Raw genomic sequence first — 21,599 nt, 5'->3', positions numbered from 1 at the left:
AAAAAAATGATAACAAAAATACGGGATAAATCCCGTCCAGTATTGATTCAAAACGGGACACGCAATTTCATTCTCAAACGCGGCACGATTCCGTATTTTAAAGGACGGGTGGCAACCCTACAGTGCCAGGTAACCACCCATACAATCAGATTGTGATTCAGACTAGGAATGCAATGAATGTAATTACCCCGATCTACATACAAGGCGAAAGTCTTGCAACATTCAAAGATGATGGTTTGGGATAATTAGTACTTATTAAGTACACCATGGCACATAAAAGAGCTTATGAAGCCTTGAACCGAAAAAAGCAAGATCTCAGAGATTGTAAAAAAAAAAAAAGGAGGTAATGTCGTTTTACTCGCTGTAGATTTTACTCAAACATTACCAGTTATTCCACGATGGAGACCAGCAGATGAACTCAACGCGTGTTTAAAATCCATGCTTCTCCCACGCTCGGTTATATGTCGCGTGTTCTCGGGTAGGTACACCAAAAAATGTATACATTTAAGCATGTAATGGGCAAACAAAAAATGAGGTATACCCGAAGGCACTGCAGTAGTACTTAATGTAACTTTACTTCTTAAATGTTAATGTTTTACTGTTTAATAATTTATACGCTTCTTATATATTGTTCAAATTCTTTTATCAAAATACCAGTGACAGCGCAATGCACGATAACATGGAGTGAATACACCATATGCATCTGCCCACGGCCGCCCTGGTGTGCGCAGATAGGAGTTGATTCTAAAATAAAATAAACATAAAAAGAGTAATACATTCATCACCCATAAAGCGGATAGCAGACGTGACGTATTATATGTGTACCACATTTCAAGTCAATACGTGAAACGGTTTGCAAGCTACAGGTGATTTAAAATCCTGGACAGACCAACGAAAAGCCACGGTAGCAAATTATAGAAGAAGATTTTACTGTTTAATAATTTATATTTATATGAAATGTGCTTCTTATATATTACTTCATATTCTCATATGATAATGATGTTAATGTTGTTTATATTGATTTCTATGTTATTGTAAGTGCATCTATGTGTGTATATGTATGTATGTATGTATGTGTGTATATATATATATATATATATATATATATATATAAAAAATATATGTGTATATGTATATATAATATATCTGTATATGTGTGTATATGTGTGTGTATATGTGTATATGTATATATATATGACAGCAACACTCATAACAATGACAACACAATTACATTGACAATCATGTTACGTTATTTTTAAAATGTTTCCTTTACTTTTTCATTACCTCTTTAACACACTACTTCTCCGCTGCGAAGCGCGGGTATTTTGCTAGTATATAATATATATATATATATATATATGTGTGTGTGTATATATATGTAGATAGATAGATACTTTATTAATCCCAATGGGAAATTCACAAAGGCGAGTCTTGGCGTGTAAAACTCCATGCCCACGTTGTAAAAGTAAGTGTGTCCATGGAACGAATCCACATAAAATAAATTAATACAATAAAGTAATAGGAGTGATCAATAAATAAAAATAGAAATACAAAAATAAAAGTAAAAAATAAAAGTAGAAAAGTACACATACAGTCATACACGGAGCTGCTGAAAAGGCTGCCACTCTCGGCGGCGCCGGATGTTAATTATGTAGATATGTGTATATATGTATATATATATATGTATATGTATGTGTATGTATATATATATATATGTGTACTGTATATATTTATATATGTATATGTATGTGTATGTATATTTATATATGTGTGTGTATAAATGTGTATGTATATATTTATATATGTATGTGTATGTATATATTTATATATGTATGTGTATGTATATGTATATATATATTTATATATGTATGTGTGTATATATATATGTGTATATATGTATATGTGTGTATATATGTGTATATGTATATATGTATATATGTGTATATATGTGTATATGTATATATGTGTGTATATGTGTATATGTATATGTATATATGTGTGTATATGTGTATATATATATATATATATATGTATATATGTATGTGTATGTATATGTATGTGTATATATATATATATATGTGTATGTATATGTATGTGTATATGTATGTGTGTATATATATATATATATATATATATATATATATATATATATATATATATACACAATGTGTGTATATATATACAGTGTATATATATAACCCGCTGAATCCGAACACAGGGTGACGGGGGTCTGCTGGAGCCAATCCCAGCCAACACAGGGCACAAGGCAGGAACCAATCCCGGCAGGGTGCCAACCCACCACAGAACACACACAAACACACTCACACACCAAGCACACACTAGGGCCAATTTAGAATCGCCAATCCACCTAACCTCCATGTCTTTGGACTGTGGGAGGAAACCGGAGCCCCCCGGAGGAGACCCAGATCTCACAACTGCGAGGCAGCAGCACTACCCACTGCGCCACCGTGCCGCCCTATATGTGTATATATATATATATATCCATATTACTAACCGAGAATGCTAAACCGGATGGACGCAGGGACATCCGGCCATGGGCCGTAGCCGCAAAAAGACGTACTGCTAGGCGCCACAAGAAATGAGGGGCCGCGAGAGGTGGACAAGACCACAGAAAAAAGGAGTCAAAGAAATGAGGTGCTGCGAGCACAGAAAAAAGGAAAAGGCACAGAAAAAAGTAGTCAAACACAGGCGCCGCACAGCGCCACACGAAACTAGCACACAAAAAAAAAGAAGACGCTCGCGCAACAACAATCCTCCCCCCCCCCCCCCCCACACACATCAATAAGAAGTGACACCCAAAGCCACATTTCTAAATGAACCGTCCGTATTAAACATACGTCACCTCAACACCTTCACACTAGGCAGCATAGGTGGATCTCCTTACAATAAAGCACTATTAACCGTTCAACTGGAGAAAAGGCTCCATATTAACAGTGAGTGCGATCCTTCTTATTACTTATACATATTTCTCATGCTGAGGAACAAACAAGTCATGAATACACGGTCACGGGTACAAAACGATTCGGATCGGATAACGAGACCAAACACACGAACACGAATGAAACAACAAAATACACGGCGGTGCTTACAACGTGCTTCGGAAACTCCGGGAGAAAAAATGTCTCAGATCAAAAAACGCAAAGCTCAAGTAACCCCGTTACAGAGACGTGCCCAAATGGACAGACACAATGAACGTAGACGTATACAGCGTGCGTCTCAAAGTGCTGCATCGAAACAAGCACGATTTAAAACCGAAAGAGCTCGCGTCGCAGACATACAAAAAAGGGAGCGAAGAGACAGAATAAATGAACGCAGACATGTACAACGCGCATATGACCTGCCAGAAAACAAGCAAGCAAGACTCCAAAAGCAGAAAGCTCAACTGACCGACATACAAAAACAGACAAGGCTCGATACAAACAATGCACGACGTAGACTGAAACGGACTTTTGGCAAAGCGAAGGTGAATCAATTAAAACTCCAAAATAGCGCGTCACAAATAATGGACATGCAACAACGCGGCACTCAAACGCCACAAGCAAAACATGCCCGTCGCGGACATCAACGCCAGACACCTGCTAAACGCTTACGCCAGTTGGCTGACAACGCCTTCAATAATGAGTCCACTATTGAGGAAAATTCATTGGGATTAATGAATGTCATTTGCAATCATTGTCATTCACTTAACTTCACAGAAGAAACAACTGGCAATACAAATAATGAATTTACACGTTGTTGTCAAAAGGGGCAGATTAGACTGCCTCCTTTACATTCATATCCTGAATATCTACAGAAGCTTCTAACTAACAATGTGCCTGAAAGTAAAAACTTTATGAACTGCATTAGATCCTACAATAGTTCATTTGCTTTTGCATCTACCGGAGTAAATATCAGGCCACCAAAAGGCAATGGCCCATACTGCTTTCGCATATGTGCACAAATACTGCATCGCATTGGAACAGTGCACCCTGAAACAAATCAACAACGCAAATATGCACAAATCTACATCCTAGATCCAGATGAGGCAATCTATCAACGAATGAACCTTCCTGAAAACAAACAATGCACAGAGCTTATAATGAGAAACATCGCTCATGTCATAAACAATCACCCATTAGCTAAGTCTATAAAAAATGCTACATGAAGTTGAAAAGGAGGCCAATACAAAAGCAAATGCAGAAGGTATAGCAGCAACTACAATTGCTTTAGTCTTGATAAAGGACAAAGAACAAGATCCAAGACGATACAATCTTCCCGTCGTTATCCTAGAATTGACCTTACGAGTTCTGACCTAGAATTACCTTTTACATTGAAACGCCGACAGTTCCCCATTAAACCTGCATTTGCCATGACCATCAACAAATCACAAGGACAAGCCATGGACAAGGTTGGCATCTACCTCTCTGAACCCGTTTTTGGACATGGACAACTTTATGTTGCCTTCTCACGTGTTCGACGTTCATCTGACGTTAAAGTTAAAGTTATAAATGATCCATGCCAAGGAAGACTCATTCAAGGACAAGACACCATCTTTACTACTAATGTTGTGTACAAAGAAATATTCCAATAAAACATTACTCTATGCCAAAAACTCTATTTTTTATTTCTATAGGCCTCATCGAAACCTGCACACTATTCTATATCTAATTCATACATCTCACTCTTTGTCATGTCCCAACGCCAGGGGTTGGCGAGCGAAGCGAGCAGGGGGCGGAGCCCCCTAGTATATATATATATGACAGCAACACTCATAACAATGACAACACAATTACATTGACAATCATGTTACGTTATTTTTAAAGTGTTTCCTTTTCTTTTTCATAACCTCTTTAACACACTACTTGTCCGCTGCGAAGCGCGGGTATTTTGCTAGTATATAATATACTAGCCAACGCCTGCTGTAGCATACGGCGGTGTAAGAATAAGAACGGAAAACGATGAGAAAGGAATTCAGAAATCAAGAAGAAATAAATGCTTCTTGAAAGACGCAGTGTGCATGTAGAATTTCCGGCCAAGCAGGATTACATGTGAAAGTGATAAATAAATCAGGCTTTCTGAATTATTCCGAATTCCGTGCTATGGCCATGGCATCCTGATAGTTTTGTTTCATATATCTTGGACTTCCTGGAAATGTGGACGGTAATATGATCATTTTGCCTACACGTACGTTGTTATTTTCAGCGTTTGGTTGCAGTGCGTCTGAAAGTCCTTTGTATTGTTCCACGTGCAGATCTTGTTGATGTAATCTGAGATAGTTGAGACGCGCGCCCTCTGTTTTAACATACGCATCTACGACATACTGTTGGAATAGCTTGCAGCTGGAGTGCAAAATACTAAATGTATTCCTCATTGCTTATCTGTACGTGTAAAATTGGCATTGAGTAAGCCTTATTTGCTTGGCGGTTCTTTTATCGGGAACATGTTGTAAATCTTTGTGCCAGCCAATGTCTCCGTAATGGAATAAAAGTGAGTTAACCATAGGATCGCAATTCATATTGAGCGTGGAAATCTGTTTACAGGAGTTGCCTATGGGATAGATGCAAATGTCCCTTTTGGCAGGCGGTTCGCCATCTTCTCCGACGAAAATCGCTGCAACATCGGTGTGACATGTCGGGACATTGTATCGTCGTAAATCCTGCCTCGGGTTTTCCTTGAAAACCATTCGTACAGATGCTGTTGGATTGGACTGAGTGATTTCATGCATGTGTTTGTATGATTTAGCGAAGGGGTTGATGGTTCTGAGCATGGAATCTAGCTGGAGAAGTACATTTTCGCTGCATACAGAATTTGCTTTATTTTGTAAGCGCACTTCAGTAGCTTGCGCTGTGTCAAAAACATACAACTGTCCATATCCTGGAGAGGTAGAAGTGTTAGCGTATAGTGGAGAGATTTGGTGATAAATTTGCCCGTGTATTTTAAAACAGTATGGTCCGTGGCCAGGAGGTTGAGTTATCTGTGCACCCATGGAAGCAAATGCTAGAGAAGAGTTGTATCCTCGAATGTGTTCACGATAATTTTTAGCTTCTGATGTTTGCTGTGTAAGAAGCTGTTGTAAAGACACAGGTGGCTCCTGCAAGGGTGGTAAAGCTATTTTACCGTTGTGGCAGAATCTCAAGTACTTGTTGGATGTATTACTTTCAGCAGGCCAGTGTAGTGCATGACATGGAAAAGGACGAATAGGAATCGAGAAATGCTGTGTTGGCTGCGTGTGTGCGGGACCGGTTTTGAAGTGGAAGCAGGACGAACCAGAAGAGAAATATATATAAGAGATAAAATCCAATGTCTCTCTGTCTGTATGTATGTCTGTCCGCTTTTCTCGAGAGAACTAATTAACGATATTTAGATCTGTTTTTTTCTATAATTTGCTTGAACATTCCAGTTGATTTTGCGACTTCTCTCATTTCGCTATGTATCATAGGTTGCTTGCCGTACCGATTTATTTGCGCGACTCCAAGAAAAGGGCAGCGGGCCGAGGGGAAGGGGCCTTCCTCACTCACTTGCCAGCTACAGGGTGTGATCCTTAACTCCACTTAGCTAGCAAATGAGAGAACAATTGAATTCAACTTTGTTTGATATTTAAAATAAAGTGTTACTTAGGTCTTGATGAGTCTGAGTCCGGATATTCTCTTAAGTGTAAGCCACATTGAAGAGAGATTGCAATTCAGATTGTGGATCATGATATGATTTTTTGGAAAGATCGCCCTCCCCTAATTTGACTAATCAAGTTTCCAAATTTATGTGGGATTCATTAACCCTTTGGCGAGCTACTTGAAAAGGGTAGCTCGTAAGCGACGTGTTGGAGACCCCTGGTGTATTGGCTGTGTGGGATCATTGAGGGTTTGATGGAGCTTTTTAAGAAATGGGTCACAGATTAGTAAAACCTATGGAGAATACGGCAATTCATGCTAAAGTCGTTCGGCCTTTTCTCAAATTTTTTAGCAGTACGTAAAGCACTTTCATTGAAACACAACTGGCTATCCATCTCCTCCCCTAACTGTTTGTAGGCTGTGACTCGTTCTACTAGTTCGCCATTTGTTTCCATACTTAGGACCTCTGTCTTTTTATTTTCCTATAATCAATAACCGTCTCTCTGGTTTTCTTTGCTTTTATTACGAAGCAATTTTTAGAGCGCTGTTTGGTAAAGTCGTCTACTTTTCTGTCAACATAGCAACTGGACGGGGCACCAGCCCTTAAAAGCCCCACCAGTGCCGTATCGTCTGCATATTTATAAAAGGTGCGGGCCGGTGACGAAGCCCGACACTCGTTTGTGTATAAAGTGTATGGGAGACGAGACATAGGGCTGCCGTTTTGACCTTAACGGCCTGTGCGGAGGAGTCGGTGCTGTTAAATCTCACTTGCTGGGTGCTGTCATGATCAGGGCTGAGCCATGGGGTCTTACAGTCTTTTTCTATAGTGGAAGCCATTTTCTGTAACCGTTGTTATGGTCGTGTTCTGTGTTTCTAGGGGCGTGGTCTCTGGGGTCGTGACCTCAGCAGATGGGTCAGCCGATCTGCAGATAAATCCTTCAAAACCCTTGTAGTAATTCTCTGTTGGTGATTGACTTTCATGTCTTGTCTGCTTTTTAGATTCTTGCCTGGATTTTGACTGGGCTTCTTGTGTCTTGTCTGGGTTTCCATCGCTTCGTTTTGATTTTGTTTCCTTTGTTTTGCCTTTTGCACGTATCTCCTGGTTAAACTCAAAAAATGAGTTATCTGCTTCCTGTCGAACCCGGACAGGTGCGATTTAAAAGAAAATTGAAAAGCCAGCTAGCAAGTTTAGAGTTTACCCCAAGTCCTAACAATTTGTCTCCCAATCGATGCGGCAGGATGATAATAATAGCAATAATTAATTACATGTACACAGCACTTTCTGTTGGTGAAGAGAGATTCACTGATGTTGACTTTGCTGACGATGCTGTGATCTTCACAGAGTGAATGGAGGCTCTGATTGGGGCTCTTCAGAGACTGAGCGAGGACTCTGAGCGTCTGGGCTTGCGGGTGTCCTGATAAAAAACCAACATCCAGGCCTTTAATGACCTCTTGGGCACGGCCATCAGTAGTGTATCTGTCTGCGGAGAGAGTGTCGACCTCATCAAGAGGTTTACTTACCTTGGAAGTGACATTCATGTCTCTGATGACTCTTCCTATGAAGTCAGTAGACGGATGGGGAGAGCATGGGGGGTCATGAGGTCGCTGGAAAGGGCTGTGTGGCGCTCCTGATATTTCTACAAAAGAACGAAGGTCCAAGTGTTTAAAATCCTGGTGCTTCCTGTCTTACTATATGGTTGTGAGACATGGACGCTATCCAGTGACCTGAGATGAAGGCTGGACTCCTTCAGTTCTGTGTCTCTTCAGAGAATCCTTGGGTACCGCTGGTTTGACTTTGTGTTGCTCATAGAGTCCCGAATGAGGCACATGATCTGAATTGTGAGGGAGTGTCAGTTACGGCACTATGGCCATGTGGGGCAATTCCCAAAGGGTGGTCCGACTCACAGGACCCTCATTGTTGAGGACCCAAGTTTTTGGACCAGGCCAAGGGGATGCCCACGTAACACCTGGCTGTGGCAGATAGAGGGTCATTTCTAGAGTGCGTGTCTGCCTGGGAGGTTGTCAAATCCAGGATCCCGAGCTTTTTTGTCATGTCGTGCAGGCATGTCAAACTCACTACCATTGGTGGGCCGCTTCGACTGCCATATGTGCGTCAGCGGGCCGCACTGTAACAAATACTATTATACTATTCTACAAAGTTACTGTAGCTTTCTTTCCAATACTGAAAAGTTTAAAAAATGTAACACTTAAAGTTTAAAGAAAAGCAATTTATTTCCATACAGTCTCCATATAACAGTGTAGAATTAGAGTCTTAGCCTCTTAGCTAGGTCCTTATTATATTATATTCATTATATTATATTCATTGCTTATATAGGAGCCTTACAGTGTGAGATTTATTTATTTTGTCCCGGCACTTGGCATCTCTTGTTAGTAACCAGTTCGTCAATATCAGGCTTGAAATCTTGTGCAGCTGCAACTTTTATGAGGGATGAAATGTGCTCGACGGTAAGTCTTGAGCGATGTGGGGTTTTGGTAGCTTTCATTAACAAAAACAATTGCTCACAAAGGTAAGTGCTTCCGAACATAGACAGTACTCTCGATGCCAACTTACGGATCTGCACATACGAGGGTGGCAGGTAAGCATACAAGCCTGGCACACCAACTTCGTTGTATTTTGCCTTCAGAATAGAATCTGACTGCACTTCAATCAATTCCATTTGGATATTCTCAGGCGCATTCTCAACGTTGTAAGAGAACAGCGCAATGCCCTGTTTGTGTGAACTGAAATCACGAAAATGCTCACTGAATTCATTGCTCAGAAATTCAAGTTGGAAAACAAATCCTCCAAAAATCTAATTTTACTTTACTAAGTTTACTTCAAAGTTTATATTGTAAAATAAGCCGATATGCAAAAAGCCCCCTGACCTACAATAATTTTACAAACTCAAAATCACAAAAATATGTTAATAAACAACTCACCAACTTCTCGCGTCTACTTCAGATCTTCAGCTGTAGTCTGCACTAACTGTTCGTTACAATACTAGCACAAAATTACATGAAACTAGAGCAATAAAACGTGAAAATATGCGGGCTATTACTACTTGTGATGGTCAGTTCTGCCCAGTGGCCAGTCTCAGCAGCCCAGTCAGTAGCCTTAGCAGGGGCGGCTCTAGGCTCGTGGCAGCCCTGGGCAGAGAAAGTATCGGTGGCCCCTTCACCCGCCAATGTCAATACGGTATCTTATGCATGGCGGATGGCCATATCCGTTGCGGACACTGCATAGCCGCCTCGTGCTCATGAAATGCTTCTATATACGCGTGTCTGTAACTTGAAAACCAAGTGGCGGCCCATGATATTCTCATTACGGCATAACCTAAGAATAAGGGTGTGGATCTTTTAATCTGACTCCAATTTATTATTAATATTTAAAGATTAGTTTATAAGTTATAAGTTGATTACAAGTTATTGTATGTTTGCATTACCATTGACTTATTATTGTTGGTTAGAAAGAGAGCCGACTGTGGCTAATAGTCAATTTAGTATGTGACCTCAGAGGTTAAGCGCCATTTGACTAACGTGTGCTTTATAATAAAACCTCAGGGGCTAAGCAGCTTAACTTAATATGTGCTACACTTAATTCAAATCCTAACTAGAACCGAATACTCACAACCACAACAACAACAGTTGGTAGCATGCGCTGATAGCACATCACCGCACCCGCCACACGGTGAACCACCTGGATTGGAAATTGAGTGCAGTGGGTGACACCTCAGCACCACACTGGGACAATGGGAGGTACTCAGCAAATATGAACATTCAGTCTGTGAACATCCGTTTGTAGTGTGTGTCCACAGAGACAAAGACGTTAATACACTCGATAGCAGAGTCGAAGATCAGACGTGGTTTACAGTGCGTAGAATTATACAGTAACACGCATTCTATCATTACAGGTACACAGTACATAGTGGTTAATGGCTAAGAGCACAGACGTGTTCCGAGAGATTTCCTCAAAATCTCTCAAATTCTCATGGTGTTCCTGTCTGCTTCTGTCATTTTGTACAAACTACCTGCCCAATATGGAGCATCAATTGGCCACTAAACCCCTGCAGATCAATGGTTATCAAACGGAATGAGCCGAGACTCCACGACTCCCAGGAACAACAACAACAACATTTATTTCTTTAACATGTTTTCATACAGATGATGTACCTCAAAGTGCTTTACAAGATGAAGAAAGTAATAAGAAAAATATAAAATATAAGATTAGGCATTACTAAGTAACAAAGGATAAAATAAAGTCCGATGGCCAGGGAGAACAGAAAAAAACAAAAAAACTCCGGAGTGCTGGAGAACAAAACAAAATCTGCAGGGGTTCCGAGGCCACGAGACCACCCAGCACCCCACTGGGCTTTCTACCTAACACAAATGATCTCAGTCAGTCCTCATGGTTTTCAGGTTTCATGTGAAAGAATTAAATGATGATGGTCATGTGGACCTCCGGCCTTCAATCCATCAATGTAAGGACTGCATGGTGTCCTGATCAGAGGGTGGTGGTGCAGATCATCACCACAGAAAACCGGATAAGGAACAGCAGAGAAAGTAGGGGTCAGTACGGATTTTGGAGCCACCATGAATGATAATGATAATTCAGTGCATATACAGAATATCAGGATTAAATTATAATGAAGCTATGAGAAAGTGATGTTACAATAACGGGTTTTTAGCAGTATTTTAAAGTGCCCCACTGTACGAATTTCTATCGGTAAGCAAGAAATTAAAGTAAGAAGGCCGCCTCACCACTTCTTTTAAGTTTAGCTTTTGGAATTCTAAGCAGACCCTCATTCGAAGATCTGAGGTTACAATTTGGAGTGGAAGGTGAGAGGAACGTGAAGCTAACGTACCAGGCTCGGCCCTGACGTCAGGAACCATGTTGTGTAACCAAACAGTTCTGGTCCCAGAGAAAGAGCCACAGGCTAAGCTGAACTTTGGCCGATCATCTGAGGAAGCGTTGACTTTCTCAAGAGTCTTTCAGGGGAGGACGTGATGGTTCCTCTGAGGCTGCAACAGTTGTGTTTTCCCATCAGATGGTAACCGGGTCTCTCACTTTTTGGTTTCTACTGATGCAGTGTCTACAACAAGCTTCTGTCCCTCAGGTAATTTATGGACGGTCAATGATGAGTGTTCAATGTTCCCCTTTACACGTATCGCTCCAGCATTCTACGTTTAAAGCCACTTTTCTTTTCCCGTCAAGTGTGTTACTCTGGGGTCTCCCGTGGTGCCGAAGCCCAGCTGAACCAACGAGGCCGACAGCGACTTTATAACCACAGCATTTAGAATGTGGAACACGGGGTGCTTTAATTAATCAAATGCATTTCAATCATTCAAAATGCTCAACCTTAAGTTACTTTTTAATTAATGAAAATGCACCAAATTCCTCACGTTTAATCACCGAAAACGCAGAAATTGCATTCTTTAATCAATTAAAATGCTGAAATTCATTACCATTTAATCACAGAAAATGAGGAAATTGATTGACATTTTTCAATTACAATAAATGTAAATAATAAAATGATCAGTTTTTTTTTTTTTTAATTACTTAAGAATTGTACCATTTTTTTTCCGTTCACAGAGGCACTTTACAGGTTAATTTATCCTCGGATTGCAGCGGCTTACTCACCCCCTGCCCGGCAGGTCGCCGCTTGACAGGGTCGCTCCTGTTTGCCCCAGTTTCCCTTTCTTCATCTTCCTCTTCATCTTTTTGTTTTTTTTTGGAATTCTAGCAACTTCTTTACAGTTCAGTTTGCGGAAGAGCAGGAACGACTCCAGAAGAAAAAAGAGCAAAGAAGCGAAGAAGCGCCGCCTGCCGAGTCTCCTGCAAAGCCAGCAGTGCCTTCCTCTGGAAAAAAGGAGAAAGCTGCCAGTGGTAAAGGTGAGGGGGGGGGGGGGTTCGGGGGGGCTGTTTTTGTGTAGGACAGACGGCTGGGACACGTCGTCATCTCTGGAACTGTCAATTCTTCAGCAAAATTAAACTAACCTGACAGGCCCACCTAATATACAGAATGATGTTAACCCTAATGGAGTATTTTGATCTCGACCACAGGTCGATGAAGAGGTCGTGGTGGACCATTGCCATGGCCTCCACACTCCCCTGATTTGGCACCCTGTGATTTCTGGTTATGAGTTATGCTGAAGGAGCGCATGTATGACAGGACAGGTCGTGATATCAACAACCTGAAGGACAGAATACAGACTGCGGTATCCAGCGTTGTGAAAGTTCACAGCTCACAAGAACTCGCTCAAGGTTCAGTTCACACTGATGAACCCTTTGAGGGCTGAATATTTTTCCAAAAAAAAAAACTGCTAACAAAGCAATGGTTTCACACATAAATCAACATAAAATGTCTGTTGCTGTGTGCTGTGACTGCTGTCGGCGCCTGCTTTTCATCTCTGGCAGCTGCTTGAGGGCAGCTCAGCGGCCAGAAGGAATGTCATGGCGGGCCGAGTGCCTGGCTATCTTTGTGTGATGGCAGTAGTGGCAGTGCAATGCAGTCTAATTCGTACCTCTTGTCATCGTAAGTGCCAGTATCCTCCTAGGTGAATGTTACCCTTAACGGGCACATCAGCTATGTGAACATGTTCAGCACTACGTTCAGCTAATGCTGGTACCGTAATTTAATTTTCAAGTCCAACAAATCAGAGTACAATTCAACGGTAACACACAAAATGTCACCCGCGGAGCATTTTGCTTTGCACGTTCGCTTTGGTCTCTCGCCAGATGTCGATGCCATTTTAGAGGTTGTTTGCTCTTCACTACTCATTCACGCAAAGGCAATCAAAGTCAAATCAATGAAGCGAACTTTCCTTCTAGCAACGAGAGTCGAACTAAAACGTATCAGCAAGTCTTGTCGCCGTTTACAGCTGATCCTCTACCCCTGAATTTCGACAAATGTCGACATCCACCAAGAATTAAAATGAATACATTCACATTCATATTTCATCATTTCCATTTTGAACTACCGTATATACTCACGTATGAGTCGGGTCTTGAAACCCGAAAAATCAATAATAAAATCAGATCCCGACTTGTACGCCCGTTTAAAAATACGACACTTAATTTTTTTTTTTTTTTTACATCTTCTTGTCTCCTCCAATCTCACACCAGTTTCTCAGACACATGGAATTTTGTTGCAGCAGCAGCGCAGTTACCAATTTCTATCGCCACTTCAACGACGTATAATTTAAAACCAGCTTCATATTTTCTTCTGATCGAATGCTCCATCGTAGATAAGGGATGCTCTTACGATAAAGATATATGAGGGGGTGAGATACAAAAAACACAAATCAGTGCAGTCGTCACTTCAGAATAGTTTGGGTGTAACTGTGTTGGTCACGTTGGCACAACAGAGAGACAGAGAGAGGTTAGGAGCCCACGCTGATACCGCGCATTGCTGCACCCACAGTGTGCTCTGTGGTTACTCTCTCAGGTGGGCGGTAGAATATTCGAATCTCTTGGACTAATAGAGTGAGTTTTGACTTAAACAACTGACATTATAAAATACCAGAAATCATATGATAAAATCAAGTCCTACCTTATCTGCGAGTATATACGGTAGTTCATGTTCAGTTTATTTTGTATTTTTTAAGGAGTGAGAATAAATGACCCATGAGTTTACTTTTTTCAGTTTTGCATGCCTTCTATTAGGCTATTACAGTGTTCTTGATTAAAATACAATAATTATGAAGACTTTTTTATTTAAATTCACTTTATTGAGTTGTACCCAGCAACAAACACGTATAACCCATCCATCCATTATCCAACCCGCTATATCCTAACTACAGGGTCATGGGGGTCTGCTGGAGCCAATCCCAGCCAGCACTGGGCGCAAGGCAGGAAACAAACCCCGGGCAGGGCGCCAGCTCACCGCAGGACACACACACACACACACACACACACACACACTAGGGACAATTTAGAATCGCCAATGCACCTAACCTGCATGTTTTGGACTGTCGGAGCTAACCAGGCAGACACGGTGTTCCTTTAGGGGGCGATATAGCTCCCTAGTTGGAATACGTTCTTTTGTAATTGCGGCGATTTAAGTAACCGAAAACTATATAGATATGATATTAAAAGGCGCTATCCCTCCCGTAGTGATACGGTGGTAAAAATCACATAAGAGAAAATAACTTAGCTTTCTTTAATGACGATTTATGCGGCATAACAGACGAGAAGCCATGACAACACTTTATCAAGGTGGGATCTTGATCTATACAGTCTGCCCTCTTTCGTCGCTGCACTGGAAGGGTTTTCAGGACGGATGACCCATCCGTCCGTCGGCTTCGAAGTATTTGGCTGCTGTCCAAGTCTTTATATACTGTCTTCTCCACGTGTAGGCCCTTACTTAGGTTCCAAACAAGGAAAGGAAATTTTGTGCTGACAGAGGACACCTGTCTTTAGGCTGACTACACATTCCTCCAGCTGTCTTTGTCTATCTTGTCCTATGCTTGGCCTGGCCTGTACATGTGAGTGGATTTCTAAAATAATTTTTGTACAGAAAACAGTGACATTAAACTTATATTCTTATTACACACAGGGAGAACATGCAAACTCCACGTAGGGAGGACCCGGGAAGCAAACCCAGGTCTCCTAACTGTAAGGCAGCAGCGCTACCACTGCGCCACCATGCCGCCCACACGTATAACCATATATGCTAATATACTTCTGGTCAAACAATAAATAAAATAGATGCACTTTTAAATATAAATTACCGCTCTGTTTCCAACCGTGTGACACAAATGGTGACTGTAGGTGAACTAACCTTTTACACTGCCGGTCAAAATTCGCGTCACATATTGTATGTCCAACGGGGGAAAATATAAAGTGGCCTCACAAAGTACGTTTTCCTAAAAGTGAAAGTGGAGCTTCACCGCATGCTCGTGCCGATTTTGATTTAACGTTTTTTTTTTTCCGAATACAAATAAATGGCCAAAAATTTGTACAAAATAAATATTCATAAAACTCCACTATTTGGGCTGATCCGAATACCGTATTCTCATTCGCCTCGTTTAATGTGGACCTAAACCCGATCCAGAATGTCACCTAAAACTGAACTCGCTCACGTTGAAGTTCTTCACTTGAAAATACGTTATGTTAAGTTCACCGTTCTTATAAAAACGAGTTTGCTCAGTTAAAGCGCTCTTTTCAACTCCTTCATGCACAACACTGATGGTATCATCTGCTCCCCGTGAAATGTGTGTCCGGGCTTTAAATGGTACTGTTGCTCGTTGGTTTTTGTGGCTTGAACATGATGGCTAACAGGTTGAGACATTCCTGTAAATCATCTTGCACATATGAAGTATGTTTTGTGAATAAACTGTTTCTGCCATTCAAATGTTAACATAATTATGACTCCCCCTGTAGTTTGGGGGTTCACTGCTGGTGGGCATTTTAGGAGCAGCAATGGCTGCAAGGCAAGAACAAAACCCGGGAGAGGGCAGCATTCCCTCACAAGACTCTGAAAGATCTACCTTATATAAATCGACAGCAGTGTGTTTTAAATTAAGAGGAATGAGTAAAAGTAGACTCACCTGTTGCTTTTCACCAGTCCCTTCATTTAAATGGTCACAGGGAGCTGGAAGAGTTACAGCAGCTCAGGAGCCCACATGAGTTTGGAATGCCAGTACCCTGCAGGGCGCGCCAGTTTAAAGTCACCCTACCATGTGTTTGTTTGCCATAAAAGGAGGCAGATGTTGAGTAATGGAGAGGTGGCGGCGAGAAGAAACGTCAAAAAGCTGTCGGGGAACACACAGCACCTATAAAAATATTTTCACCTCTCATAGATGTTTTCATCTTTTATTGTTGCACAACTTTGAATTGCAGTGGATTGAATTTGGACCATTGGGGAAAAGCACAGAGCCAGCAGTGGGGGGCCTCAAGATGGCTGTGGTGGAGGAGGAGAAGTGAGGCCCGGGCTGATGTTAACTTGGACAAAGATGAGGAACATTAGAACAATCTGGACGAGAACAGGACATTCAGCCCAACACAACTCACCCGTCCTGTCTACTTAATTCCTCCAAAATAGCATCAAGTCGAGTTTTGGAGGTCCCTAGAGTCTTACTGTCTACCACACTGCTTGGTCACTTATTCCACGTCTGTGTTTTTCTGTGTGAAGAAAAACCTCTTAATGTTTGTGTGAAATTTACCTTTAACAAGTTTCCAACTGTGTCCTCTTGTTCTTGATGAACTCATTTTAAAGTCACCGTCTCGATCCACTGCACTAATTTCCTTCATAATTTTAAACACTTCAGTCAGGTCTCCTCTTAATCTTCTTTTGTTTCAACTGTAAAGGCTCAGCTCTTTTAATCTTTCCTCTTATCTCATCCTCTGTAGCCCTGGACTCAGCCTAGTTGCTCTTCTCTGGACCATTTCTAGTGCTGCTGTGTCCTTTTTGTGGCCTGGAGACCAAAACTGCACACAGTACTCCAGATGAGGCCTCACCAGTGTGTTATAAATCTTGAGCAGAACCTCCTGTGACTTGTACTCCACACGTCAAGGCGCTATATAACCTGACATTCTGTGAGTCTTCTTAATGGCTTCTGAACACTGTCTGGGAGTTGAGTTCACTACGACTCCTAAGTCCTTCTCATAAGATGGACTCTTAATTTTCAGACCTCCCATTGGGTATTCAAACCTCACATTTTTCCTTCCTATGTGTAGTCCTTTACATTTACTGACATTAAACTTCATCTGTCCAAGCCTGTCTGCTGTCCAAGGCCCTCTGTGATGATTCAGTGGAACATTAGAACACTCTGGACGAGAACAGGCCATTGAACCTAACAAAGCTTGCCAGTTCTGTCCTTATAATTCTTCCAAACAACATCTATCTATCTATCTATCTATCTATCTATCTATCTATCTATCTATCTATCTATCTATCTATCTATCTATCTATCTATCTATCTATCTATCTATCTATCTATCTATCTATCTATCAAGTTGAGTTTTGAAAGTCCCTAAAGTCCTCCTGTCTACCACATTACTTGGTCACTTATTCCAAGTGTCTGTGGTTCTCTGTGTGAAGAAAAACTTCTTAATGTTTGTGTGAAATTTCTCCTTAATAAGTTTCCAGCTGTGTCCCCATGTTCTTGATGAACTCATTTTAAAATAACAGTCTCAATCCACTAGACTAATTCCCTTCATAATTTTAAACAGTTCAGTCAGGCCTCCTCTGATCACCCCTTCAATCTGTCACCCTCTGAGGGTCTGATCTGAGGGCATGTATGAAGGCAACCATGAATCAGAATGGAGGTGCCCTCACAAAATGGCACCATGGAAGAAAGTGATTAATTGTTAACCCTCCTTGTACACGAAAAAAATAAATGGTCTCTAAACCATCTCCTGCCAAAGAGGTGTTTCAATAATTTTTAGAGACAATATAGCAACTGGGTTAAAAATAAAAGCGAGAGGATTGTTTATCTCAGTCTGGCTTTTCATCAGCATTTCATAATCAAACGAGTTTTCACATTCAGCCCTGAAGTCGCTTGGCACAATCATCCGCTCCAGGGGCTTCCACTTGTTTGCTTTTGTGCCGGACCACTCCAAGTCACGATCTGCTGCTCCCCCCGAGTCTCCTGTAGTTATAAACACTCAAAGGGGCGGAGGTCAGGACGCCCCACCGCTTTCTGCTGAGAGGTGAAGTAGTGAGGGGGTCCCCAACTGGTGGTCTGGGTGGTTAAAGGACAGGTTGTGCAGCATGAAAGATGCTTGTGTGCCCCCTGTGTAAAATGATTAAAGGGGCTATTGTTGTATTATGTACCCAAGTAAAAGCATCCGGCTGGGCAGCTCAGCGGCGCAGCAGTTAGCAGGACCTTACCACATGGTGTCATAGTAACAGGTCATTCTTATTGTGTGTGTTTCTTTTTTCATGTCTTCTTTGTTTATTTTAAAGTACTATTTGTCTTATGGTTATTGTAATTATGTATTTTTTGTTTATGTTGCCTTGTGAATTTACCATTTAGTTTCTATGGATTATGTGTTGTTCTCTTATGCTCATTGTACTTTGTGGGTGGAGCCAAAAGAAACTGAGCCACTCTGATGTCACAGCTGAAGGACCGCCCCCTGCCTTTATATTCTGAAGCTGAGAGCGGATCCTTCACTGGTTCATTGACAAGTATTGAGCGTCTATATCTGGAAGTGTTGGGTTTTTTGGGCATCTTGGATTTATTTGCTTCAGTTCTTGCTTTTGTTTTTTTTACCTTTTGGATTGTGTTTTGGCACTCACAATAAAAGCCTTTCATAAAGTCCCACAAGGAAGATTTAAATCTGGAACAAGACATCAAAAACTGTGTTTTAAGATGGTTAACTGACAGCAGACAAGGGATACAGATAAGGGAAGACTGCTCTTTGTGGAGTGAGATCATCAGTAGAGTTCCTCAGGGCTCTGTCCTAGTTCCATTAATTTTTATGATTAACACTAGCCCTGCTATGGGTTGAAATCTAGGTAATCAACGTAGACCTCAGCATTATTCATCTATTGGGATGAATAGGTTTTGTAAAGCATGTAGTAATAAAATGCATTGCATTTGTCATTCCAGTGCTGCGTCAGAAATGCTTGTATTAATAAATGTTTTGCATTTGTCATTCTCACAGAAGGTGCGTCAGAAACATTTGTAGTAATAAAATGCATTGCATTATTCATTCCAACAGATGGCACATCGCAAACATTTGTAGTAATTAAATGCACTGCATTTGTCTTTCCAAAAGGTGATGCATTACAAACATTAGCACTACTTCTAGAAATCCCATACCAAACGGCATAGAACAGAGACATAGCAGCCAGATGGACAAACAGATACACAGACACTTGTCCTTTTATTAAGATGAATAAGGTGATTTCTGTCAGCTTGAGAGTTACTCCGTGTATTCAGCATTAACGTTTGCAGTGCAGTAAGTCTGTCCAGTTGATATGTCTCTTGGATTTATTTGCTTTTTTTCCTGTGTTTTTTTTTCCCCCTTTGGGCTCTGTCCTGGTTCCATTTCTTTTTATGATTAACACTAGTCCTGCAATGCATTGAAATCTGTGTAATTAACGTAGACCTCAGCATTAACATTTACAATGCACCATCTATTGGGATAAATGGATTTTGTAAAGCATGTAGTAAATAAAATGAATTGCGTTTGTCATCCCAGTGGTGCATCAGAAATGCTTGTATCAATAAATATTTTGAATTTGTCATTCCAACAGATGGTGCATCAGAAACATTTGTAGTAATAAAATGCATTGCTTTTTTTATTTCAACCGATGGCATATCACACACATTTGTAGTAATTAAAGGCATTGCATTTGTCATTTCAAAAGTTGATGCATTACAAACATTTGCACTGCTTCTGGAAATCCCATACCAAACGGCATAAAACAGAGATATAGCAGCCAGATGGACACACAGGTACACAGACACTTGTCCTTTTATTAAGATGGATAAGCTGATTTCTGTCGGCCTGGCAGTTACTCTGTGTTGGATGTATTCGTTGTTAACGTTTGCAGTGCAGTAAGTCTGTCCGGTTGATATGTCTCTTGGATTTATTTGCTTCTGTTCTTGTTTTTGTCTTTCTTTTTACCTTTGGCTTGTGTATTGCCACTTCCAAAAAGCCTTTCGTAGAGTTCCACACTAAAGATCTCTCTGTTATGTGTCATTTGGTATGGGATTTGTAACATCAGTGCTAACATCTTTGATGTGCCATCTGTTGGATAACAGAGACTTAGCACCCAAACGGTCACACAGACTTGTCCTTTTATTAAGATTAATGACATTGTTTCCAGTGTCCATAGTAAACTTGTCAAATTTGCAGATAACACTAAAATTGGAGTAATGGTAGACACTGAGGTGGCAGATAAAACAACTTGGAATGACTTGGACACGAGAGGGGTTTATTTTTTTCCAAAGTGACCCTCAGACACATTCCAACACACAGCGCTCCTTGGATAGGAATTTTAGTGCACAGAAATACAAACAAACGCTGCACGTATTGACCAGATTAAATGACAAACCTCCTCAAAGTGATGGCTTACTGTATGTGGACCTGGCATGTGCTCCTTCTACAGCCCAAAGACACATTGGCCCACGCTGAGTGGGGCACATGAAGGGTCAGTTACCTGTCCAGGATTTGCTCCTGCCTTGTGCTCACTGCTGCGAGGACAGGCCAAGTCTCCCTGTGGTGCTGTAAAGGAAAGATGGATGCCTAAATAAAACTGCCCATTTTCTCTGTGGAATTACATTTAATTGTCTGCCCTGGAGTACTGATAATCAATAATCATTAAAGCAATCAAAACAGAGTATTCTATGTATTTGGTTAATACAAAAATAACACACATTCTTGGTAAGTTCTGATTTTTTTTTCATCATTATAGCCAAAAAGGGAAACATTTCCGAGAAGCCCATTCCTCCGGCAGAGCCTCAGGAGCCCGTGCTGCAGGGCAGCGTGGCAGTTGGGTCCGTTTCACTCGCTGTGGCCAAAGCAGCAGCCACCTTAAGGAGCATCCCGCTTTACCAGCACATAGCCTCACTGAAACATCCACAGGTTTGTGCAATTTCTTTAAATTATGGCTTCAAGATGATTCTGATCTCCTCCCTTTTAGTGTATGTTGGGCAGTTTACTTAAAATGACCCTTTTTTCCCCCACCATAATCTTATACAGGTGTCTATAACATATGGCTTTTATTCTTCCTGTACAATAAATATAGCAATTTGGAAAACAGGCATTTTATACATATATCTTGTTTATTTATTTTTCAGCAGCCTGCGAGTGAATTGAATATTCCATTACCAATGATAACCGTCATATCTTGTGGAAAATTATCCCCTGGGAAACTCAATCTGATGAAGGAAGTGATTGCAATTCCAGCGCCTGGGCTGACATTTAAACAAGTAAAGAAAGCCACAGACAGTCTGAATGTTATACGGGCAGGTGGGCGGGGCAAGGCACTGGAGACTGGGCAGGTGGGCGGAGCATGGCGCTGGAAACTGGGCAGG

The 21,599-nt window shown here is 41.2% G+C and overlaps 1 protein-coding gene across 3 annotated transcripts in view; it reads left to right on the top strand.

The window, feature by feature from the left end:
* eno4 (enolase 4) overlaps positions 1–21,599 on the top strand; it is a 117,071-nt gene that overhangs the window by 57,852 nt on the left and 37,620 nt on the right. For 2 of the 3 annotated variants that reach the window (XM_051923471.1, XM_028796008.2), the window contains exons 4-6: positions 12,350–12,498; positions 20,978–21,147; positions 21,363–21,494. In XM_051923471.1, the coding sequence (XP_051779431.1) occupies positions 12,350–12,498; positions 20,978–21,147; positions 21,363–21,494 (451 nt within the window). The remainder of the gene's footprint in view (positions 1–12,349; positions 12,499–20,977; positions 21,148–21,362; positions 21,495–21,599) is intronic. The other variant, XM_051923470.1, reaches the window with a different exon arrangement.

The sequence above is a fragment of the Erpetoichthys calabaricus genome, chromosome 2 (genome assembly GCF_900747795.2).
Source record: "Erpetoichthys calabaricus chromosome 2, fErpCal1.3, whole genome shotgun sequence".
Taxonomy (NCBI): Eukaryota; Metazoa; Chordata; class Cladistia; order Polypteriformes; family Polypteridae; genus Erpetoichthys; species Erpetoichthys calabaricus.
This window is presented reverse-complemented; position numbering and strand designations above follow the sequence as displayed.